Source organism: Barbus barbus (genome assembly GCF_936440315.1).
Source record: "Barbus barbus genome assembly, chromosome: 48".
NCBI lineage: Eukaryota > Metazoa > Chordata > Actinopteri > Cypriniformes > Cyprinidae > Barbus > Barbus barbus.
The window spans coordinates 10,091,089-10,118,321 of NC_136726.1; the positions used below are offsets into that span (position 1 = coordinate 10,091,089).

The following is a 27,233-nucleotide window of genomic DNA, read 5'->3' on the forward strand; positions in this document are numbered from 1 at the left end:
ATTGATAATCCTTTTGATCTTTTATTTAAAAAATTCACAAAAACCTTTAATTTGATGAGACTTTAAAATGGGGGAAATATCATTATGAAATGTGTTTTTCTCTAAAACACATTGGCCACATTTAGCGGCACCCTTTTATTCAATACTTTTTGAAACCTCCATTTGCCAGTTCAACAGCTCTAAATTTTCTCCTATAATGCCTGATGAGGTTAGAGAACACCTGACAAGAGATCAGAGACCATTCCTTCATCCAGAATCACTCCAGATCCTTTAGATTCACAGCTCCATGAAGGTGCTTCTTCTCTTCAGTTCAGCTCACTAATTTTCTACAGGGTTCAGGTCAGAGGACTGGAATGGCCAGCAGAAGCTTGGTTTTGTGCTCAGTGACCCATTTTTGTGTTGTTTTTGAGGTTTGTGTTTGGATTATTGTCCGGTTGGAAGATCCAAACATGGCCCATTATAAGATTTCTAACAGAGTCAATCACTTATTGATTTTTTATCTGTTGGTATTTGATAGAATCCATGATGCCATGTGTCTAAACAAGATGTCCAGGACCTCCAGCAGAAATATAGGCCCACAACATCAAAAATACAGTAGTATATTTCATTGTACACATGGGGTACTTTTTATCCCTGTGTTCTCCAAACCCATCTTGAGTGTTTGCTGCTAAAAAGCTAATTTTTTAGTTTCATCTGACCGTAGAAGCCAGCAGGGGCGGACTGGCCATCTGGACGTTCTGGAGAAGTCCAGAACAGCCGTCCATCCAGCGGCTGTCGGCCTGGGTGGTTCATCATCAAAGAAAAAGTGTCAGATCAAGGGACACAGAGTGTCTATGGCGCAGATGGTGACGCGTGTATCATACGCCTTTTGACACGATCGACCCGGGTTCGAATCTGCCTTTTGGCAAAAAAAACAATTCTCCCTTTTCAAATTTCAAATCACATCAGAAAAGCATTTATTTTTTAATAAAAATGAAGGAAATAATTAAAAAGTTGAAAATAAAGTATCGGGTAGGGTTAGGTGTAGGTTAGGGCTTTATTGTCCCAATAAGGTGGCATCCATTTAATAATTTGAATTAAAATGTAAATTTACACTCACTCAGTAAGTTATTATTGCATACTGTTTTATAATGTATTGCAATACTGAGGTGCAGATAATTGCCACTATTTACAATAAGTAGTATAAATAGCAGAAAATCCTGCTATTTTAACACAGTGTAAATAGAATCTATAGCTATTTGCACTTTGTGTACATAGCATCTATCGCTAAGAAAATGTTATTTTCACTTAGTGCAAATAGCCACTGCCTTAAGTGATTCTACAATGGGTTACATTTGAGAGATATTGAGTTAGAAAATACAGTAAATGAAGTCGCCTATAAGGTGATTAGTCTGATTAACATGACACACACATACAAAGAGACATATACTCAAATTTAAGAATTCTGTTGTTTCAGGTTTCTAGATTCTAGGTTCATGTTTATCATTGTCATCACATTTTGTGTTCTGCTCTTTTTATGTAGTTTTCAAGTATTTTAGTTCATACAATAATATATATTTATTTCAATCCCATGCTGAAAAAAATAAAATAAAAACCAGCACATAATTTGTAATGGTTTTACTGATTTATAATGAGAATTGTATTGGTTTTAATGAAAACTGTAATGGTGCCCGTGTCAGTCCTGTGTCGTGTGTGTCATGTGTTTCCCTCTTGTTTCCTTATTTGGTTTGTTTCCTGTCCTCGTTAAGTGTGATTATCAGTTAATTATGTCCCAGCTGTGTTTGATTATGTTTGTGATTATCCTGTGTATTTATAGTCCTGTCTGTTGAGTAAGTTTTGGTCTGGTCTACTCGTTGCTCTCGGTGTTCCCGTGTGTCTGCCCTGCCTTGTCTTGCCCTGTTGAGTTATATTAAAGACTGTATATTTGAGTTTATCCTCATCTCAGTGTTCCTCGTTCCTCGTTCCTCCCCGCTGTGTGCACCGTGACAGCCTGCTGGTCTCTACTGGTAATTGGTCGTTTAAAAAAAACAAAACAAAAAACCCCACTAAATCCTAATGTAATATGTCCCAAAACACTACAGGAAACCATTTTTTTAATTGTTTTAATGGTTAAAAGTTGATAGTTTGTAATGATATTTGTAGTGGAAATCATTAGAATTTCTGTGATTTGTATTGTTTTTGTCAGCAGGGTCACCATGGGTTTTGTGATGTTATTTGCCATGAATACGACAGGATTGCTGCAATATTGTGAGATACAGCGACTATTTGTACTGTAGTTGTGGTGGGCCTATTTGGGAGAAAATACAGGGCCGTTTTTTACTCCCAGTCCGTCCCTGGAAGCCAGTCCCATTTGAAGTTCCAGTCGTGTCTGATAACTGAATATGCAGGAGTTTGTTTTTGGATGAGCTAGGATAATTTTTCTTGAAACCCTCCCAAACAATATGTGGTGATGTAGGTGCTGTTTGACAATTACTTTTAAGGTTTTCTGACCCCGAGACTCAACTATTTGAGTCTTTTGCCACTCAAACTCTCCTTCTCACCGTGCATTAGGATGATATAGACACACGTCCTCTTCCAGGCAGTTTCGTAACATTTTCTGTTGATTGGAAATTCTTAATTATTGCCCTGATGGTGGAAATGGGAATTTACACTGCTCTAGCTCTTTTCTTAAAGCCACTTCACTAATTTGTGAAGCTCAATTATCTTTTGCTGCATATCAGAAACATATTATTAGTTTTTTCTCATTGTGATGATGATTAAGGGAATTTGGGCTTTCTTTTCCCTCCTATTTATGTTTCTGTAAAACAGGATGCCATGGCTGGATAATTTCATGTTCATAATCACCCTGGAGTGCTCAAAATTGGGAATATACTCATAAGAATTTCTAGGGGTGCCAATAATTGTGCCCAACGTGTATTTGAGAAAAACAATTATTTCATAATGATATTTCTCTCCGTTTTAAATTCTTATCCAATGAAAGGTTAGATTTTTGTGAATTTTTTTAATTAACAGTGCAGATTAATTTTCACAGCCTTCTTTGATCATATTTACCAAGGGTGCCAATATTACTATTTTTATTATTTTGTTTATTTTTCAATGTTTAAATTTTTCTTTAAATTATTATTATTTATTTCCTATTTTACTTTTCATTGTTTACTGTTGTTTTCTGTTGTTTATTATTTTTAGTTTCCATTGTTAACTTTTATTTTGGTTTTCTTTCATTTGTATTATTTTATTTTATTTTTTAATTTGTGTCTGATAGATGTCCTCCAAGTTTCTTCATTGATGTCTCTCTCACCTCACTTCATCAGTTGTTCTTCTACATATTCGCCCCCCAGACTTTGGGCAACTTTTTAAGTAAAGTAAAGTCGTGACGTATTGTCAAGTATGGTGACCCATACTCGAAATTGGTGCTCTGCGTTTAACCCATCCAAGTGCACACACACAGCAGTGAGTAGTGAACAAATGCGCACACACACACACACACACACACCGTGAACACACACCCGGAGCAGTGGGCAGCCATGCTGCGGCGCCCGGGGAGCAATTGGGGGTTCGGTGCCTTTGCTCAAGGGCACCTCAGTCGCGGTGGAGAGAGCGCTGGACATTCACTCCCTCCACCTACAATTCCTGCCGGCCGGGGGCTCGAACTCGCAACCTTTCGATTACGAGTCCGACTCTCTAACCATTAGGCCACGACTTCCACAACTTATGTGTCTAAAGACCATGCCTCAGGTATTTCAAATCACATTTGCATAGACCTCTCAGAATACGGAAAGAACACTCTAATCCAATTCAGTGAACCAGCGTAAGGCTCAGATGTCTTCACTTTTGCCAAAAACGCGATGCTAGTGGCGAGGGTTTTTACAAATGTAGTGACACAATTGGCCACGGTCCACGCCTGGTGGACGGTATTGGAGATGCACCCTACAGAGATGATCTTTCATGCTCTTCAAACGACTGAATGCCCTCCTTAGAGCAAAAGCGGTCTTATTTACCATTTACTCGGGCTGCGCTTCAATGGCATGAGCATCTCGAGCATTCAACTTCTGTTGCTTAGGTTAACACTTCCCGTAAGAGAGCTGGCAAACACACCACTTGAGCATGAGCTCCATCAAATAGCTATTAGTATGAATCTCCCTCGAGCCTGCGAGGTTGTCGAAGGCGTTTCCCTCACAGGAAATTAACTAAGATGTAGCGGTTCAAAAGTAGCCCACTTCTAACCCATGGGAATTGTGTATGTGGCCCTAATAATCAAAGCTGGGACTCCAGGAGTTTATGGAGTTGTCGATTCATCACAAATGTTGTCATGATTCACATTTTTGATCTTCTGTGGCGAATGCTCATATGAACTCATTTTGTTCGCCTTTGTTCTTTTAAATACGGCACACTTGAGCTGATTCATTGTTGATGCGGAATATTAGCCGCGGTCTGTTATAATGAGATACATCTTCAGGCAGGAGTGATTCACTCCACTGCGGATGATATTTGCAATGCATGTACTGTGAAAAGTAATGCCGAGATCAAGTCAAAACTTGTGCCTACATGCCGTGCATAAATTACAGTAGGACGGTTTGTTTGTTATAGACACGTTCCCTCTCCATGTTCAGCTTTCCACAGGCCACTTTGAATTAGCACTGTCTAATTGCAAGTCTTGAGAATGAGGTCTAACCTGTGATTAAACCAAGACTTGGCTTAATCAAAACATCTCGTCCACCCTTTAATCATTTTATCTGTATTGTCACAGTCTTCGTACGTGGTGTTTGGAATGCGCGAGCGAGGGGCCGCAATCAAGTCGTTGATTGGAGAATGGTCAGTGTCCTGCATCAAGATGAAGAGGCTTATGCCAACTTTGTTCTGGATTCATATTTTACAGCAAAAAACAGAGGCAATGCACAGATAATTTATTTGAGGGATGGTCTGTGATCCGCCTTCTGTTGATCTCTAGGGGTATTTCTCATCATTATCATTTTCTAAATAACTCTTACAGTTTTTTTTCAACTGCTTACACACAAAATCTTTACTTGTCACACAATTTCTGAAACCTGACACTCAAACACCAGAACCACACACCAAATCTGCAAAACCATACACTAATTCTCTGCCTTTGATTAAGTTTTCAATTTCATAAAACACTTTTTGCAAAACACAACACACAATTCTCTATGTAACACAAAAATCTAACAGGAATTGATAATATGGCAAAGGTGTTTGCAAATTTTTGCTTTTGAGATGTGTTTGTGATATTTTGAATGCAGTGCTTCATTTTGCAAGTGATGTGAGAATTTTGACTTTTGTGTGTGCAATTCTCGGATTTGTGTGTAAAGTTTTGAAAAAAAGAGGCTAAGTTTTGAAAATGTGTGTAAGCAGTTGGAAAAAAAAACTGTAAATGTTACATTCATAATATATTCATATCTTTGTTTTTGCACGTTTTTTTATTGTTTTTTGTTGTGGTGTTTGTTTTGTTGAATTTTGTTTTATTGTGCTGTGTTTTGTTGTGTTGTGTTTTGCTTTTTATTTTGTTGTGCTGTGTTTTTTTGTTTTGCTTTTGTTTTTTTGTTTTGTTGTGCTGTGTGTTGTATTGTGTTTTTCTTTTGTTTTGTTTGTTGTTGTGTTTTCTGTTTCATTTTGTTTGTTTTATTGTTTTGCATTTTGTGGTGTTTATTTTATGTTTTGCTGTATTGAGTTTGTATTGATGTGTTTTCTGTTTTATTTTGTTGTATTGTGGTTGCAGTGCTTGTTTTGTTTTGTTGTGTTTCGTATTCTATTGTGTTGTTTTGCTCTTTGTTTTGTTGTGGTCTTTTTTGTGTTGTCTGCTCTTGTTTTGCTTTGTGTTATTGTGTTGTATTGTTGTTGTTGTTGTGGTGTTTGTTTTTTTGTGGTGTTTGTTTTTTGTTTTATTGTGTTATGTTTTGTTATATTGTGTTTTGCTTTTCTTGTGTTTTCCGTTTAAATTTGTTGTGTTTTGTTGTATTGTGTTTTGCTTTTGTTAGTTTTTTTGTTTTTGGTGTATTTTTAGTTTTTGTATTCTGTTTTGTTGTGGTGTTTCTTTAGTTTTTTTAAATAGTTTTTATTAGTTTTTTTTATTAGAAAAACTAAAATAAACACTCATATGTGTTTATTATTTTTTCCTTTGGGCTGTAAAAATGCACAGTTTTTGTCATACAAATACATACAGTACACTAAATTGTGAAAATTGACCATCATCATGCCACAGTCATTTGTGCTATTGACTTTATTTGATCAGTCCTTTTACTTCATTTGTGAGTTCTAACCTTGTCAGTGAATTGGCTCGTTTGGAATCGTTGCCTGGCACGTGGTCCCATCTTAAAGGATAATGTGTGTGCAGAACGTGCAACTCTGAATGAGTAATCTGATTATTTTGTTGCTCGAGGTGTGTCATAACAGCAAGCAGCATTTCCTGTGGAATCCTCCAGGCCCACTCCGCGGCTGACTGTATGCAGGTGTTTTAATAATGCATGATTCCCTATCTCGGGAGACACTAATTTGATACAAACTCTCCCTCCTCACGAGCTGCTCTGTATGCCACTGAAATTGCTCATCTGAGACAACTCCTGTAGGCCCGAGAAAACTCACCAGGGCTTCATAATTATGGAATGATTTTGTATAATAACAGATAACAAATGAAGACGATCCTCTCATGCTTTGTTAGCAGTTCACTAAATTCTTTTGTTCAGAATAAGACCCTGATTTAATTTTTTTAGCTTATCACTGACTGTAATTTATTCATCTTGTTGGTTGAATGGATCTGGAACATTATGCGTACTTTGTTTATGTTGAAATCTTATTGTTTTTATGTCTCAAGTATAAGTATGATGTGTTTACTGATTCATCTTGGCCATGGGAAATTATGTAGCTGAGGTCGTCTGATTCAGGATTTCACAAGATACGAAAATCATAATGTTGTTTAATCTCTTCGGACAGGAAGTGCCAAGACCCTAGTGGTGTTTAATGAAAACGGAGACGCCCCTGGACGATACGACATCTACCAGTATCAAATAACAAACAGGTCAACTGAGTACAGAATCATCGGCCACTGGTCGGATCAACTGCATTTAAATGTAAGGAGTTCATCTACGTTCCTTTTCAATTGTACTTAAATGTTAGAGGCTGCCTATAAAGTAGTTATTTGCTTTGATAATGATGATTATGGTGTAGATGACTGTCATAATGATTATGGCAATTACACTGTACAATTAATGATGTTGATTAACTCGTAATTCTGAAGTAAGTTTTGTTTCATAGACGTGAAATTAACTGTGTATGTGCTGCCATTAATGATGATTTATACTACTTTTTAAAAGTTTGGGGTCAGTGGGATTTTTTTTTTTAAGAAATTTATACTTTTATTAAGCAAAGATACATTAAATTGATCACAAGTGACATTTACAGTGTTCAATTTTTTTTACAAAAAATGCTGTTCTTTTTAACTTTCCTCTCATCAAAGAACCCTAAAGAAAAATATATTGGTTTCTGTGACTGTTTTCAACATTGATAATAATAATAATAATAAACATTTCTTGAGGAACAAATCAGCATAGAGTGAATTCTGAAGTATAATGCAATGATGCTGAAAATTCAACTTTGCATCACAGGAATAAATTATATTTGAAAAAGTATTCAGATAGAAAACAATGTTTAAATTGTAATATATTTTCACAATATTTCTGTTTTTTAATGTCAATTTGGTCAAATAAATGTACACCTTGTGAGCATAAGATCATTTTCACAAAAATTCAATAATCTTAACAAGCCTAATTAATGTTACCTAATTAAATCATAAGTCGCCTTCATAATATGTTCTTTTGATAAATTTGTATTTTATTTATTTATGTATATATTTATGTATATATATATATATATATATATATATTTATATATACATATATATATTTATTTTATTTCATTTTATTTCCCCTACAAATTAATTCCACAGAATCTGAAAATAGCAAATGCTTTTTGACATTTACCAGAATATTTCTGACGTTGTTTGTCTTCAGATGAATGCCATGCAGTGGGCGAGCAGAGACTCATCCGTGCCGGCGTCTCTATGCAGCCTGCCTTGTCAGACCGGCGAGCGGAAGAAGGTTGTGAAGGGGGTGCCGTGCTGCTGGCACTGCGAGCGCTGCGAGGGCTACCATTACCAGGCCAGCGAGTTCACGTGCCTGCTTTGCCCATATGAGCAACGGCCAGATCAGAACCGCACCGGCTGCCAGCCAATCCCCATCATTAAGCTGGAGTGGCACTCGCCGTGGGCTGTAGTACCCGTCTTCATTGCCATCCTGGGAATCCTCGCCACGACCTTTGTAGTGGTGACTTTCGTGCGCTACAACGACACGCCAATCGTAAGGGCCTCCGGCAGGGAAATGAGTTATGTGCTGCTAACGGGAATTTTCCTATGCTATGTTACCACGTTCCCCATGATAGCGGCGCCTGGAGTGGCCGTCTGCTCCTTCCGCAGGATCTTCCTGGGTCTGGGCATGTGTTTCAGCTACGCCGCCTTGCTCACCAAGACCAACCGCATCCATCGGATCTTTGAGCAGGGCAAGCGGTCGGTTGCGGCGCCACGGTTTATTAGCCCCGCCTCCCAGCTTGTCATCACCTTCAGCCTGATCTCAGTTCAGTTAATGGGCGTGTTTGTGTGGTTTGTGGCCGACCCGCCGCACACCGTTGTGGATTATGGCGAGCAGCGCACACAGGACCCTGAGAACGCCCGTGGGGTGCTCAAGTGTGACATCTCGGACCTCTCACTCATCTGCTCGCTGGGCTATAGCATCCTTTTGATGGTCACGTGCACTGTTTACGCAATCAAGACCAGGGGAGTGCCGGAGACCTTCAATGAAGCCAAGCCCATTGGATTTACCATGTACACCACCTGTATCATCTGGCTGGCCTTCATACCCATCTTCTTTGGGACAGCACAATCTGCAGAGCGGGTGAGTCTAAAGTGCTAATGAAGGGTTTCTTTTTCTGAACTAGTAAATTTTTATTTACAGTAGGTGCCTTGTTGAGATCATCTGAATCCTGTCATGTCACCATAATGTCTCAGTATAAAGTCCAAGATCACACATCATACACCTTTACAGACAAAATATTTTTTTCCCCCTATTGCATAGCTGCTGACTTGCATTTGTTGAGTTTTTGATATTGGTCACCTGCATGCCTTGTACACTACCATTTCAAAGTGTTTTTTTTTCTTACACACCTCATTTTTAGGGCTGAAATTTCTATTGTCATTCAGAACAGGATGCAAAAAATTTCAAAGTGGGTGGGGCCATATTTACTAAAACGACTATAAATCTTGAATGGAATGGTATATTTTCACCAAACTTGAGGAGTTTAACCACTTGGTGGTGCTATAACAGGGGAAAAAAACATGAAAATGGCTGTAACTACGCACCCATTAGTCTGATTCACTTGAAAGTTGCATGCATGCATTGTTGTTGACCAAGGTGCCACTGTGAAGGCATTGGTGTATCTCAGAAAACATGGCCGCCATCAGCCAATCAAACCTGAGCGACTAGTAGACGAGGTTAACGGAGGCCGATCGGAATGAAATTTGAGGGGCCTGTTTGACTCTTGGGCCTAGAGGTCTGTAAGAAATTTGAAAGAAATCAGCCACTAGGTGGTGCTATTGCATTTTATGCCTCGTATATCACATGGTTTTTCACACATACAAGAGAAAGGGTCGTGGTGTGTGGCCAAGTATGGTGACCCATACTTGGAATTTGTGCTCTGCATTTAACCCATCCAAGTGTACACACAGTAGTGAACAGACACCCCGAGCAGTGGGCAGCCAATGCTGCAATGCCCGGGGAGCAGTTGGGGGTTCGTTGCCTTGCTCAAGGGCCTCACCTCAGTCGTGGTATTGAGGGTGGAGATAGTGTTGGTTATTCACTCCCCTATCTACAATCCCTGCCGGACCTGAGACTCGAACCCACGACCTTCAGGTTACAAGTCCAACTCTCTATCCATTAGGCCATTACTGCCCATAAATAGATTTGACATTACGTAAAAAAGCTACTTTTTCCATTACTCCAGTCTTCAGTATCAGATGATCCTTCAGAAATTAGAATTGTTAAATAATAATAGCTATGCTACTTTATATTATATTATATTGAACTGTCCTTTTATGCAGAGTTTTGATAGTCCAATTCTTTCTATTCTAAACTTTTTTTTTTTTCAAGTAAATGAACAAATGGAAAAACATTTCACTGATTTGAGTCTCGCCTTTTTTAACATAATGTATGTATTACCTTCAATGTTAGATAATGCAGTATTTTTTTGTTTTCAGTCATACCACATTCTATTTGGTAGAGTCATTAGGTTATATTACAACTTAATATGAATCCTCCCTCAATCAGTGCAGGTACATCTGTATACAGCATTTTATACGAATGTATAGTGCTGTTGTCATTACTGTCATTATCTATCTTTGCATACTTCTTTCTTGTAGCTGTGCCAACGTGATGAAGTGAACAGATGAGGATCATCTATATCATCTCCTCATTGGCAGCTCCATCAGTACACAGTCCTTGTTAGACTTTTAGGTCTTTGCATCAAAAACAAGCACTCATCTAAGAGATGCTCATTATCAGATATATGGAGATGATCAAACATGGCCCGGAGGAATAGTGCTGCTGTTAATGGGCCATAAATAGAGCACGCTGCCTCTGTCAGTCCAGGCCAGTGTGGGTCTTATAATGTTGATGACTTCAGTGGTGGTCTGCAGACTGTAGGCTGAACCCTCTGTTCTTTCTGCACAAGGATTCTGTCCAGTGCTCATTAGTGCTGCCGAAAGAAGCCAGGAATTTAAAAAAATTCTCTTCTCTGCATGTCTAATGTCTGTGATAGGTGTTGAGATTTCCTCCTGCAAAGATTTGCTGTCAGATTTTGATGTCAAGTGTTATGTTAAAGGACAAATTGTGCAAAAACTGAGGATTGAAAGCAATGCTCATTAAGAATTCATCTCCAAGAGCTCGACAACATGATTTTCTCAAGATATAACAGCTAGAGATAGAGTTGAACTTGTTGACCTAACTGCTTTCTGTTAGCATGGATGATTCTCTATCTATTTATATTTTTTATACGGACGGCGCTCAGGGAATACCTGATTTTGGATGGTCAATGGCTGCATTCTGTAGTTTTATTGAATGATGACCACTAAACTGTATAACTGACTGTGCATTTGATTTTGATACTTAGCATCTTTCATGTCTGCTATCACTTTTCCTCATATAATAAATATATATTATGTTTGTTTCTTCATTTATTTGGTAAGAAGCCAGGTATTAAGTGGGATAATGTGCAGTCAGCTGGTCATTGTCATAAAATAAATCCTCGTTAGGGTGATAAAAGACTCTTCTGCTCACCCTGTAATGTAATATAATGATCGTTCTTTTGTACAGTGTGATAAAGTGTTATATTATGCTAAATTAAATAATTGATATATATGTTGTTACGATGCTAAAAGCATTAAATTATTAAAATATTATCTGGAAAATAAAAACTTAATATTAAGTGTTTTTAAAACAATTTAATACAAAGTAATACAAAGTAATTGCATGAATTGCCTTTTAATTGAAATAAAATCTGTGTGTGTATATATATATATATATATATATATATATATATATATATGTATATATATGTTGAATTATAAACACACACACACACACATTAATTATTTTTAGTAAAATATATTTACTGTTTACTATAATAGTTAAGAAAAAGATAAAGGCATGTTTTTATTCTCTAATTTTCCACAGGCCCCAGTTTGAAATCCCTGCACTGGGCGAGAATCTTTCTCATCTCAACTACTGAACGTTCTCATCAACTTTCTCATCAAAGTGAATAAATCCCAAGTGATGGTGTAGTGTAATGGTTTGACCGGTATTGCTGTTGGGTTTATTTTGCTATAATGACCGGCTAGCTATTTGTTATCCCTTACATATTTTGTTTGATCATAATATCCCTGCTGAAAGGACATTTCCTTGCATTCTATCATTTAATTATTGTGTGTTTGTGTTTACAACATTTAGTAACCTTACAGCTTTAAAACCTGTATTTTGGACACCAATGCTATGTTCTAAATCTACTGCTGAGCAGAGACATTTTTGAAGGCAACATACCTGTGAAAAGCCTGACATGCTGTTGAATCCAGTTGTGCATGCAACACAGAAATAGCTCATGGAGCGATTCAATGCAGTATTTAGCAAAAGGGAGTTGAAGCACATTGACACTGATCGAATTGGCATTTTCCCGCTTAAAATGTTCCCGGCATGTGACATGCATGAAACTCATTCCAATAGATTATCCCTTGGATAGTTTCCCTTGCAGACAAAATACCTTCCAATGAACTGAATTGTTTGTAATCCATTGTGCCAACCTATTGAAAATGACGAGAGGGGGTTAGCAGTTTCAAATACACCTCAGTATGTGTTTTGAATGCAGCAAATGCTAAAACTTTAGGTATTAGTTTTTTTCATCCTTGACACTAGAGAGTGTACAATAGGTCAGTATGAAATCAAAGTTAATAATTGGTTGAGAACATGTCATGGGTCAGACTTGAACCTTGGTTATCCACATGAGCACCAAGACTCAATGTATCTGGATTACATGCACTAATTACCTCACCCTATTAACATTTAGAGGGTTTCTTGTGGGCAGTGCGCCGACAAATTTCCTGATTATTTAATCACCCCCAAGCCATCCAAGATGTGTAAGACTTTGTTTCTTCAGCCAAAGAGGAATTAATATTTTTGAGGGAAACATTCCAGGATTTTTCTCCATCTAATGCAAGTAAACAGGGCTCAACATAGATCATTTTTGACGGTCCAAATATATATGGGCAGCATTAACATAATCTTCACGACCCCAAACAACAATTAAGGTTCTTCTCTAAAGCGATCAGTCATTTTTAAAATGAAATGAAATGAAAAACTTTTACCTACTATACCTACTTCATATAGCTCGGTTTAGTTCACAATCTCTCGAGTAACGTATTTATGTTGGGATGGTCACACATGAGAATCCGCCCACTGTTTACAAGAGGAACGTGCAAAGACTATGGGCCAGTTTTACTAACAGCTTGCGCCAGCGCAAACCGTTTTTTGTCGTTAAAATAGTACTGTCAGGTTTTACTAAAGACTCGCAGTGAAGAATTAGCGCTGAAAAGTCATAGTCATTTTAGTGCCTGACCTTATTGAATATGCATTTGTTGGAGTTTCCCTTTCAGACGCAAAAGTTATGGGAGGAGAGTATTCAAATGAATCACGCAATGCGTTTTACTAACGTTTGCGCTCGTCAAATTACTTTATTATTTAACTCCCCAAAAAACTATTTTGCGCTTGAAATGGCTGCAATTATTGTTACTAGGAGGAGGCAGAGATCAGAGAGCACGTGGTAGAAGTGAGAGGATTTTTTCCACATGTATTAATTTATTTTGAATGCCAGAAGAACACATTATCCGAACATATCATTCGCCAAGTCATGTTATTTTTTATTTGCTTCAGGATTTGGAACCCTCAACTAGGAGTCACGCAATACCAGGTCTATCAAAATTTTATATATTTTGGCCTCTGGTTCTATTCAATGTCTTTATTTCTTTGTTCTTTATTTGCAACTACGCTAATTTGTGCTGCGCTTGGTATATAAATGAGATGTTGCATCTGTGTTCTTTAATTTGCTCTTTGTAAGTAGTTCACCCGCAGAAATTTCCACACCCATCTGCACTGTTTTGGAATTGCGCTCTCACGCTAATTTGCCCTGCTTAGTAAAACTGGCCCAAATAATTAAAATATTAATTAAGCCCCAAATATTAAGGTGTGGTCACAATTACCGTTGTTGGGCAAATTTTGTTGTGTAAATGTACCCTAAGAAAGCAGCTTTCAGTTGGTCAACATGGCAAAAAATATTCACCAGCTGTGTGGTTCTTTTGTTTTGGTTGTTAATTATTGACTAAACACATGAAGTAATACGCATGTGCATGATGTCGAGTTTTTATATTTGATGATATTGATATTGTTTTCAAAAACATGCACTATGAAACCCATTTTCAAAAGTTTGAGTTTTAAGGCCACTGTTTTCATGTAAATTAATGGCCAAAATGCTTAAAAAGTTTTCAGTTTTTAGAAAATGGTGTTGCATATAGGCTATAACATCCTCTTAGGAATAACAAACACAGGTAAGCACTGAACTTTCATTAAAACACCACACTCAGTCACATCTGTTGTTGTTCAGTAATTTTTTTGCTGGTGAAATACAGGTAATTTTAATTGGGATCCACGCAATCCACGCATCAGGAAACATGTCCACGTGCAAATTTCGCAACAGGTTTAAGTTGACCAACAGAAAGCTGTTTGGTTTGAAAGTGAATTTGTGAACTGTGCTTCATACATCGCTACACTATTAACAATAGACAGTGGATCTTAATCCGCAAAAACCTTCCAGTAGATCTGCCAGGATACAAGCATAATTTCACATGTTGTGTTCTGCACAATCCAACACAAGTATGCACTGTAAACCAAGATTAGCCACATGGGGTGCTATAGTGCAGCTTGTCTTCTTCACTAGTCAGGTTTCTCACAAGTTTGTTAACATTGTAGTTACGCAACACAATGCATTGGTCAAGCCTTTGTGTCTCTGTTTACATACAGTATATTTCTGGCTATCAAATGTAAGGCTTTTGTCATCGTACTCGTTTAATTATACAGGTTTTTCATTGAGCTGCAGTGTCATTTAGCCTGATTTTACATAATGTTTTAGATGAGCAAACTATCAAGCGTTTTAGCCTATATATAGTACAAAATGTCAAAATCTTCCTCTCAGCTTTTCCAGTGTTTAATTATCATCTGCTTGATAGCATATCTCAGTCAGATTAGCATAAGTGAGTTATGATAGGCTATTTTCACTCAGCGAGGTGGCTTCACATACACGAGGGATTAGCGGAACCGCAGAATTTAACATAAAAGCACTCTAGCATTCATTTTGAGAAACAAACACTATGAAAACAACCATTGTGGTAAACAGCTGGCCCTCAGGGTGGCATTAAATTAAAAGTTATGTAAAAGAGGAAATTGTTTTCCTCAAATCAGACCGTTTTTTTTCATTCCACCGCATGACAAAAGAGTCCAAATGGAAAGAAATCCGCCGAGCGTATTTCCCGTTTCCCTTATCTCTCCTGGGCTTATTTCTTTCGCCCTCACTGATGTTAAAAAGATTATTGCAATGAGTAACCGCAATATGAGGACACAGATATGAGTATTTTATTGAGGCATGTCTCTCTTATTCACATCTCCTCACTCTATGCTCATTAAAACTCAGACATTTCTTTACAGCTGCATGGCGTGTAATTTGAACCTTGCGCCTCCTCGTTTCTGCTTATTTTCTGCAGTAATGGTCCTGTTTCTTCAGCATACTTGTGCATTTCCTCATTGAAGGGAGCCGATTGTACATTAGCATTGGGATTGCTTGTGTTAAACGTCCTGGAGTGAAGGAAGGAACTATACCAATCGGTTTTTCTGTCAGTAACCTCACTTAACATTGCAGTGTAGTTGAATAGAGGGGAACAGATGAAAAGATGAGGAAAGGATGCCTGCCGGGGGTAATTAGAGTTAGATGAGTCATCTGCAGTTTTACGGACATTTTGAATGAGTTCCAGTTTATATATAGTTGGTTGTGTTTATTCGTTCACCGCTCGCATGCTGTGGCATTGATTTTTAAACCACTTAAGCTCCCCAAAGATCTTTAGTTAAATGGAGTTTACTTCTTCGTTTGGCTTTTTGAGAGTGTGTTTTCTTTTTCTTACCCCTGCTGTTTTGGTATTGCTGACTGACGCTGTGAATTACAATAGGCACATAAAATATAAAAACACACTCAAGTGCTTTTCAGGAGACACTATAGGGGTATGCAATATATTCCTGATGTATTTGTGCTAATTTTGCTGAAAATATATACAATTAAGCAGCATTCATTTGATTTGAATGTTTTTTTCTGCAGCGATTGCATGGCTTTGTGCTTGATTTTGATGCACCTGTTATTAATGGGTATAGCTGAAATAGCCTACATTTACATTTATTCATTTGGCAGACGCTTTTATCCACAGTGGCATACAAATGAGGAATGCTTTATAAAAATCGTTTCATCCTAGTGGTACAGTAACATTGGAAGTATGGCAAAGCAAACCATGGTTAATTTTTGTAAGGGTAGAGTCAAGCCCAAATTGGCAACTGCTTATTGATTGACAGTCAAAAAAGAAATGGATGAGATGGAAAAACAACAACAATCTACTGGAGACAACAATGTCTGCACTGAAAAGAGATTGTGTGAGGGAGTTGAAAGATAAACGCAACATTTTTACAGTTATAATAAGGCTATGTGATTGACTGTAGCATATATAAAGCATTTGTGTCAAAACTGAAGTATTCTTTTGGGCTTAAGAAAGAGTAAACTAAGCATGGGAGATTTTTAAGCATCTAGCACTATGCTAAGATAACAGGCCGAGCTTTTAGCTTGCTAATGGCTAACTGAAAACACAAAGAAAGGGAAATGTTTAATTGAACCATTTTTCAGCTTCTGGAATTAGTTTCTGCTACACTTTATGATGTGATATACAGTATATGGAGCCCCTAAAGGGACATGGTAATGAGAAAATAATGAGATGCAAGGAAAATTATGTTACAGTGATTTTGAATTTTCTCTCACAAAACTTTTGTGTTCCCCTGAGAACCATTGGGTTTCCTCGCAAAATGATTGCGTTCTCTCCCAAAACGTTTGCGTTCCTCCGAGATCTTTAGGGTTCTTTCACAAAATGTTTTCATTCTCTCACAAACGTTTCCATTGCCCCAAGAAACTTTGGGTTTCCCTTCGAATGGGAACTCGCACTGCGTCTCTATAGTGTCCACAAGAGGACTTAAGCCTCGTTCAGACTGTCAGCCCAAATCCGATTTTGTGCATATCCGGATGGAATCTGATTTCAATCGGATTTGCACAAAAATTGGATTTGGGCTGACAGTCTGAACGAGGCTATAGTGTCTCATTCCTCTTCTCGAGGAACCAAGCATGCGTAAACCAAGATGTTCCCCTTCGAATGGGAACTCGCACTGCATCATCTTGTGGACACTATAGGAACGCAGAGTAACCCGAGATGGTCCGTTGCAAAACTTTTTTGTTCCACCGCACCTCTGGGTTCTCTTGCAAAACTTTTGCGTTCCCTCTGAGAAACTTTGCATTTTGCTCTCAAACCTTTTGTGAAGAAAATAATATGAGCTGAGGAAAAACTTTATTTCAATGCTTTTGCAAGGAAACAAAGTTTCTTGGGGGAATGCAATACTTTTGCAAGTGAACTCAAAAACATTGAAATATAATTTTTTCTCCAGTCTCATATTCTTCCCATCACCACGTCCCCTTAGGGGCTCCATAGATATATGACATTTGACATGACATGAAAAAATATCAAAGTCTTCTTGAAAGCAAGTCATTCAGGAGCCTCATCAGGCAGCTATTGCCCAAATAATCAGCTTTTTTAGCTTAAATCAGACTATATTTTACATTGATTACAGTATTGAAAAGGCCATCTTAAGCCAACCTAAGCTACTTTGCTGGCCTTAACTGGTTTTTGATGGTCTCACAGCTTGGTAAAGCTAGTCTAGCTGGTGTTTTCAGCCAATTTAGATGGTCTGCAAGATAGTATCCCAGTCCGGACAGAATTTGCCAAAACCCCTTTAAAACCATCCATAAACCTGACATAATTTTTTTTCAACAGAGGGTCTAGCTAAAATACATCACCAATCTTGAAGAAATGTTAAAGGCATCAAACTCCTTTGCTTGTTTTAATTAAAATGCAGTACTTCTTTTGCAACAGCTGCTATAGTGCATTCTCAATTTTCTTTTTCAGTGAGTGTCATTCCTTCTACTGTCTGGCAGTATGGAGACTTGCACAAAAGAGTGGTAGCAGGGTCACAAGGTTAGACTTGAATTAAATTACAATTCAAAGGGAGATTCAGTGAGCATTGTGCGCAGTCAAATTTCCTTGACAGGATGGCAGCGTTCTGTTGTCTCGAAGAGAGAGTACATGAAATCCTCTGCTGATGTGTTTACCTCTTTGCCCACGTCAGTACTAAGCAATACAGTTAATTTGATTTCAGTCCCATCTAAGCAGTAGTACGGAGTGACACCCTCCTGCGGTGCTCTAGATTCTCCTTCCCTGACCTAAAAACCTGTGCTCATTCATTCTCAGCACCCCATTTCTCTTAATATAAACATGAAGAGCTTTATCATCTGCTTCACCCACAGCAGGCATATGTTATCATTTACAGCTCGTTAGCTTACTGATCACTCGCACTAAGGTAAGGAAAGCCGTAATATATTTGTTAGCGAGGTTAGCCATTTATCAAACTCTCAGATGTGGGCAAGGATGAATCGACGTTTGAAATTGTCTTGCTCGGTGAGTGTAGTTGCATCCTAGGTTCAAGTTTTGTGAATCTGCAAACGTTAGCATTATTGAAATCAGATATGACTGGAGTGCGCCAAAATGGATTGAGACCTGATCTTGAGGTACATTCTAACTTAATAAACCACGAACATAATAATATTAACAATAACTCGTCACTTGTTATGTAACTATCTATCTTACATTAGCATAGAACAAATCCCTAACCCAAATTGGTGCACGACTCATCCAAGTGCTTTAAATGTGAATTATACATTAAGCGGCTTGTTGTGGAGAGGTGTGCCATTGCCATTTAACAATTTATATAACCTGGAGGACAAATAAAACAAATGCAGAAATTCCCATAGACTTGCACTTAAGGATGATCTTAATCCAGCAGCTGGATTCATGAAGAAGTTATTCTTAAAATTATTTCCGAGAAGTTAGTAAGAATGTTCATAAGTGCAATCCTTGAAGAATTCTTAAGAGGTTTTCAGAATGGCTTGGCAGGGGTTCAGCACTCTGCATCATGTTTTTTAACTTTAAAAAGTTATTTTTGGTCATTTTTAATAGGATTCGTTTGAAGAAGATGAATTCTTCTTAGGTTTTGCTTTAAGTACAAGAACAAGATCATAAAAGAACGTTCTTAAGAAGCATTTTTTGGAATACAAAATATTCTTCCCTTTTTCTTAAGGAAGAAAATTTTATTTAATAACAAGTTAAGTTTAATAATGTTTAATAAATCCAGCCAATAAATCCAACCATGTAGCATTAAAAACAACCATCTAACACTAAAACAACTGCCTTATAACCACCCAAAACAACCATATTGCAATGAGCAAATAAAACATTTTGTTTTGCTGTGACAAATGTGGACAAGCACCACTTCAGAAAAATGTAAAGATCTAGTTGCTTTGGCCTTGGTTACATGAGTGAAAGAAGAAAGTCACATCAGAGGTGAAGAAAGTTATTTCGATGAAAGATTAAGAAACCAAGTGTAGCTGTAGCTCTGGGACATTTATAAGCCAGAAAATGTTTTTTTTGTTTTTGTTTTTTAAACTAGAACTTTTGTTGCCTACAGGGCGACGCCGTTTTGTCACCCATACTGTAGCCATTGACATCGCCCTCTTCTTTTCTCTCCAGATGTACATTCAAACTGCCACACTGACCGTCTCTCTGAGCCTGAGTGCGTCCGTGTCTCTGGGAATGCTCTACATGCCCAAAGTCTACATCATTATCCTGCACCCGGAACAAAACGTGCCCAAACACAAGCGCAGCTTCAAGGCCATCGTCACCGCTGCCACCATGACAAACAAGCTCAGCCAGCTGGCCAGTGAACGGCCCAATGGAGAGGTGAAAACCGAGCTCTGTGAGAGTGTGGACAATAGTAGTGAGTACAGACGTCTTCTCTATCAAGCACAGTTTGTTAATGTTAATGTGGCACGTGGATCAATGACATGATGCTTTTTTTTTCTTAATTTATTTAAAAATGCAATTCATGTATTTAAATTTTTCTATTAAAATTCATTTTGAGATTTTTCGGGGGGGTACAAAGTAAAACAATTTCAAGGTTATAAAAATCTCTTGATATCCTAAAGGTGGAAAGAGCCTCATTAAAAGACAGAAATTCTTGAAAAGAAAACCTTTCGCTTAATATTTTATTATGGTTCTCAACCTCAAGGTCCTCCATTGCCCACAAGATGCTGGAAGATCCAACACTCCTAGTTTATGTAAATTAAATTTCAGGATTCCAGACGTTTTCAGAGCCAAATGTTCTTCAAGGTTTCCACTGTTTTTAACCAATGAATTTACATGACATTCATCATTCATGATAAGGGTTTTTTTCTTCAAATATTTTTCACTCATAATTTCTACCTGGTAAAATATTTTAGAGCTTGGCATAACTAGAGAAATGTACATTCATTATAAACTACCCGTGGAGTTTTAAATTTACTGTATATGGCTTGTCCAGGACTGTGGGAACCCTGGTTTTTAACCAAATTACAACCAATTACCAATTAAAAATGTTGTTTTTGGTTTTGTTATTTTAATGTGTTTTTTCCCTCGATCTTACTCTAAATCATTTTAAGCCATCTTGAGGTCCCCAGTTGAGAACCACTGTCTCAGATATTTAAACATAATTTTTTTTTATAAATTACATATTTTTTTTATTTAAATAGATTTTTGGGTGCTCTTGGTGTGAATGGTGCACTTCCCTAAAACATTTATATTTACAAATTAATAAGCCAACATATTTGTAAAAATGCTTATAATATTGTTTACCAAAGAAAAATACAAAAATAATGTGTACACACTTGTATTTAAGCTCTAAAAATATGTCATTACTTAGATGGTTACATTTTTAGAGCCATTTAAACAAAACAAAACAAAAAATTTAAAATAATATAGTAGTTTTTTTAAACCAACATAAATACAAGTTTAGTTTTAAACTAGATTTTTAAAACATATATATATATACCCACATATATTACATTCATTTATTTAAAAAAGTAAACATATAATATATTATGAACCGAAATATAATTTTTGGGTGAACTATTCATTTAATGGTGGCTAAGCTGTGCATGATCTTTGTGCTAATGAACTGATAACTCTTATTCTAGAGTGTTTGCATTGCTTTCTCTCTTTGGTATTTATCTTGTCATCTGAAGCTTTTTATTGTGAGTAAATGGAGCAGATAAGGATGCATTCACTAGAGTATCTTTGCTAATTCATTAGCTATGCTGCCTGCATTGTCTGACGCTAACACTAGATGGAACATTTAGGCTTGATTCACATCTCATATAAAATGATGTCTGAGGGAATCTGAATTACTGGCTACAAGCTCATGGCAGCAGACTGTATTTCAGCAGCCAATGTGTTGTTACCATTTACATGAAGGATCTGATCATTAGCCAGGGCAAGGTCAGCATGCACAGGTCCACAGCACTGTGTAATAGTTAATGCAAATGTTCAGACCCTCACTAATGTGCCGTGACCCTTCTGCTAAAGGGCTCTAACACTGGGCCAGTTCGTAATGAGAGTCAAATGTGGCATGTAATGAATAAGCAGAGAATGCCATTTGGAGGACAAACGCATTTTGGTGTTTCTCAGTATATTTAATTTGTGTACTGTAAATGCTGCATGACTGTCTTTTTAAGCAACATTAAATATGCTTATAAGTATTTTGAGTCAGTTCTGTACAGGTATTAGTCATTAGTAGCATTGTGGACCAATTAATAGGACAATTCTTTAAATGTTAAAGTCACATTAGTGAAATTTTGCAAGTAAAAAAGGTGCATTGTTTGTTGTAGTTAGTGTAGAAATGTATGAACTTTTAAACTGGACAGCTTGTCAACACGATGAATCCATGTGACCAACTTGAACCTGCGGTGAAATCTGCATGGAAGAAATCTTTCGCCCTCACAAGAAATTGTTGATTCCTATTAAAATGGTTTTCGCCTGTGAAAATTCGCTGAACAACCATAATTGTGACTGAGCCTTAAAGGGATAATTCACCCAAAAATGAAAATTCTGTCAACATTCATTCACCCTGGAGTTGTTGTTTAAATTTCTTTCTCCTGTTGAACACAAAATAAGATATTTTGATGAATGTGGGTAACCAAACAGTTGAGGTAACCAAGACTTCCATAGTATGGGAAAAAAAATACTATGGAAGTCAATGGCTACCATCAACTGTTTAGTTTGGAACAACTTCAGGGTAAATAAACGATGAGAGAATTTTCATTTTTTGGGTGAACTATCACTTTAAGAGATTATTGGCATAGTTTAGGAATATATCACCCAAAAATGAATAATTTACTGAACCTGATGTTGTTTAAAAACCCTGAACTTTCTGTCTTGTTTGAAACACAAATGTGAAATGTTTAATAATGTGCTCTCGTTTCATGCGGTCTCTTTGAATGCACCATGAAACAAATATTTCAGACCAGTTTTATGAACTGGTTCAAACAATGCATTGAAAATAACTATTTGTCCATTAAATTTTAGTCTGATTGTGGCACAAACTATTAAAAGACTTGGAATATAGTGTATGAGTCATATGAGCCATTTTTTCATCATTTTAGGGCCTTCACTTTTTAATAATATTATCAAGCGGTGCTCAGATATTGTTCAAAAACTCACCTTTAGAAGATAGAAATTCGGCATCACTTTACAATGCGTCATTTATTAACATTAGTTAATGTATTAACTAACATGAACATGCAATGAACAATGCATTTATTAATCTTTGTTAATGTTAGTTAATGAAAATACAGTTGATCATTGTTTGTTCATGTTAGTTCACAGTGCATTAACTAATGTTAACAAACACAACTTGTGATTTTAATAATGCATTAGTAAATGCTGAAATTAACATTAACTAAGATTAATAAATGCTGCAGAAGTATTGTTCAATCTCATGTTTACTAATGTTGTTCACTAATGTTAACTAATGAACCTTATTGTAAAGTGTTACCAGAAATTCATATGGATTTGTAACAACATACTGTAAGGGTGAATGATGGCAGAAAGTATAGATGCATATTTTCTGTTTGCAAAAATTGAGTGAATAATGTCTGAAATAAGTGTTCGTTTTGATTTTATTTCATTGCCATGAATCCTTTTTTATAATGGCTTCTTGAGAATGACATGTCACTGCCCAGAGCTTTTCTGCAAAAAGGCACAAGATAAAGACGTGACAAAAGAATGTTATTACTTTCTCAATTGTTCCATCCCACTTTTAGATGAAAGCAAGACAAAAAATAATTTTCAGTCCATGAAATGAAGTGGAAATTTCATTCTGATGGTCACTCAGAATCAAACCGAATTAACTCAGTATACCACAATTCTCTCATCTCTTGCAGTGATTTTGTTGTTTTTTTCTGTCCTGATACACTGCTGTTTTATTTAACTGGCTGTTTCCTTTTTCAGCACCGTCCACAAAAACAACCTACGTCAGCTACACCAATCATGCCATATGAGTGCACATCCTGAAAATGGTTTGGCATGGATCTGGCTGGCTCTGACAAAACAGGATCCAATGACTGGAATCCAAGCATGAGACATCAGTGTTGTTTGTGCACAAGAGGATGGACTCTTGGACTTTTTTTCCTGGATATTTTATAAGAAAGCCTAGGCGGCCATCCAAAAAAAAAAAAAAAGGAGACAAAAGCTGCCATTTACATGGGCAGCCGCTAAAATGGGACACTGGAAAAGGGTAAGAGAAAAAAACACAGTTTAAAGAAACAGAACAAATATTGGAGTCGACCATGCTACATGTTATTCTAATTGTAAGTATTTTGTGGTTGTGGAAATTTTTCATTCTTGTCCCACAGTGTCAGACCTGCATTGGAAAATGCCTTTGTCTCTTGTATTGGCTACTCTGGTCTATAACCTCGGGTTGTGAGTGTGCAAATGCCATGGTTGAAGCATGCCAATTCAATTTTTTATACAAATAATTTATTTATAATAAAGGAATGTTTTTGAAATGTGGAGGGTTCTTGGTTGTTTGGACATTTATATTTTTTGGAATCAAATGTGTAATATGTAATTCACAGTACATTCCTAAAACATTAAGGTTCAAAACGGGCTTTTCATAGCGTTGTGGCAGAAGAACAATCAAATAACATTGGAGTGAACAGTTCTTTTCTTAGTGTGAAGAACGTTTTAAACAGTTAGAGAACTTTTTCCCATAAAGAATCTTTTATACAATAGAGATTCCATGGATGTTAAAAGTTCATCATGGAACAATCAATGACAATAAAGAACCTTTATTTGTAAGCGAGTAGGAGTGTAACTAATGATTATTTTGATACACAGTAATCTGTTGATTATCTGTCAATTATGGTATTAATAATTATTATAAAAATTAAACATACAGCAACAAATATTTCATACAAAATAATATTTTAGTCAACATTATTGTTTAATTTTACTGATTTTATCGATTCATCTCCAATAGGCATTAAAAACATTAAAAAAGTAAAGTAACTTCTAAAATCACATTTGCAGATGCACATATTCAAATTTGGAACATCTTGATGTATGTAAATGACAAAACGGCATTGATTTGTTTGTCTAATGGTAATTTTTTGCCTATTTTTTTACTATGACGTATAGCTTCAGTAGACTTGAAATATTGTGGGTTTCGCAGGGTTTTTATTATTTATTATTATTTAAGATAAATAGTCCCTGGCCATTGCTTTGATTGTAAAAGAGCAGCATGGACATTCTGTAAAATACCTTTTTTATGTTCTATGCTAGAAAGTAAGCCATACAGATTTGGAATGATATGAGGGCTGTAAGTGATAACAGAATTACAATAGTTTTACAAACAGTATGATTAATTCACTAAAAATAAGCACGTAAAAGACTGAAAAAATGTGTGTCATACATGTATTTTCTGTTCTGGTGAGTCTAGACATTTCCAGGTGAGTCTAGCTTATAAAAATGCTAAGCTGGCAAGTTGGTATAATTTATGAGCTGAATCTGAGCAGGTGTACTGTGTTCCAAATATAGTAAACGTCCATTTTTTTCCAGGGCAATACAAAATGTGTTATTTATTGCCATGCTGTAAAGCCTTCCTTGAATCTTAAAAGCCTATTTTATTATGTAAGCAGCTCAAGACTGTCCAACTTTCCTTATCCTAGAAGAAGAGGAGTAAGTGTTGCACACAGCATTTTAAAAAGCCTTTACTGTCCACATAATTTCTTACACTTCCATCAAAATAACCTTTCACGTCCACTATGGCTTCCTCGATGTATTTCCAAAACATAAATGCAACTCATTTACGCACTGACTTCGCAGCAGTTTCTACAAAGGATGTTTGGATCCAGTCGGATGCCATTAATTGGCTCTCTGACAGACACAAGATTCCTGCAACTAAACTACTTCCTTGTAACTATGTATACTAAACCCAATTATCTCTCCTTTTTCTCACTAATTACTGCCTCTCAGTTGCTATTTAAGACTCATGAGATATGGGGGGAGGGGGGAAGCATTGATAATCAAAACAGGCCATTAAATATTTCTGGCACTTCAGATGTTTTCACTCTGCACAGCTTGGTGGATGGCATCCTTCCCTTTGAACAGAGTGCAACTGGCTGGAGTACAAGAGTAAAATGGAGAAAATTGACCACGTATTGACGGTGATCAATAATTCTACTGTGAAGATAGACAGCGACAGACAACTTAGACCTGTGGGAGAAACATCAATATAGCACTAAAAATGGCAACTAAAATGTTTTTTTTATGAAGAATTCAAACAGTGTTTTGAGCATTTAACAGCTTTTATTTACTACAGTGTCGAGTATAAAATCTACTTGTAATATAAAGCAGAAGTTTTTAACCAGAGTGAGATATGGGAAGCAGTTCCCCTTTAAGGAAGCTCGCACTGCGTCCTGTAGTGGACACTATGGAGAATGCCATCAGCGTAGAGTCCACTAGAGGATGCAATGTCTCGTTCCCCTTCGGGGAACCATCATTACATGCATAACCCAAGATGTTCCCCTTCAAGGGAACTCGCACTGCACCACCAAAAGTGGCCTACCAGCAATAATATCTGGCCCGCACCCGCAATCAGATTATTTTGATAGTGGCTGGTTCTGAAATAGATCTGTCATGACAGCAACAGTTAGCCTACTCACAACCAGAGTAGGCTATGTGAGCGGAGCACGAGTGGAGCGGTGTGATTTTTAAAAGTCGGAGCGGCATGGTTTTCACTCACTCCACCACCACTCCATCACGAGTACAATTCATGCCAACGACCCGGCCGTAATATAACTGCATATTTAGCAAGAATTCACAAGTTTAAAATATTTAGCTAGCTTGATAGAGAAGGATCACTAAAATCAGAAAGAATGTGAATGACGGCAATGGACATGAGCGGGAAGTTAATAGTTCTCAAGGAATTAGTTTGTTCCTTCTAGATCCTTTTGAGCTGAAAACATAATTTAAACAACTACTACAACACTTATTCACACGCAATCGCTCTCTCAATAATGCATTCAAACAAATGTAATCTTTCAATCTGTAAGAAATGCATCTATCCATAGGTAAAATAACTGACAACGTAGATATTTTCACCACTAAAAAAATCAAAAATTGCACCACAAAAAGCAGCAATTATGCCTTTTAATGCTGACAACCATGTAATTAGCTTGTCATGTGGTAAGAAAAAAAGTTTGCACACTATTGTTCCAATAAGCCAAGTTGAAACAATCTTTTTTATTATTTTATTCTTTAATATAGGCCTATGAACAGTGATACTGAAATACTTTAGCCACGGAGCAAAGGCAGAGCGGTGTTTCTGATTTCAGTGAGCATGAGGTGGAGCGGGAGCGGGAAATGGTGAACCCGGAGCGGAGTTATTAAATGCCCGGAGCGCGGAGGGGAAATTGTTGACGCTCCACTCCGCTCACAAAGGCTACTCTGCCTGTCACCGCCACACAAATGTGACATTTTGTTAATGACTGTCCTACCACAGGATTTAACTCCGAATAACAGCTCACAGTTACAAAAGACACTGTAACAGTATGTCACAGGCAATTGTAGTTGCATTTTTCATAATTAATTTCTTAAATTATCCTTTGACTATGTTCTGGCCCACCATCTGGTGGCAAAAAATTTTCTTTTTGGCCCAATGCCAAACTTACTTGCCGACCCCTGCTCTACTGGACACTATGCTGAAGGCATTCCCCATAGTGTCCACTATGACACAGTGTGGGCTCCCTCTCGGGGAACCGTGGTTACATGCGTAACCAGAGACTTTTACCTCTAT

The 27,233-nt window shown here is 37.1% G+C and overlaps 1 protein-coding gene across 1 annotated transcript in view; it reads left to right on the forward strand.

Annotated features, from left to right (window-relative positions):
* The window catches only part of LOC306866872 (metabotropic glutamate receptor 8-like), a gene marked incomplete at both ends in the record, with an annotated part of 178,293 nt that extends 154,857 nt beyond the window's left edge, over positions 1–23,436 (forward strand). The window contains 4 exons of the mRNA XM_079412278.1: positions 6,946–7,082; positions 8,022–8,957; positions 19,595–19,841; positions 23,387–23,436. Coding sequence (XP_079268404.1) covers positions 6,946–7,082; positions 8,022–8,957; positions 19,595–19,841; positions 23,387–23,436 — 1,370 coding nt within the window. The remainder of the gene's footprint in view (positions 1–6,945; positions 7,083–8,021; positions 8,958–19,594; positions 19,842–23,386) is intronic.
* Positions 23,437–27,233: the final 3,797 nt, after the last annotated feature.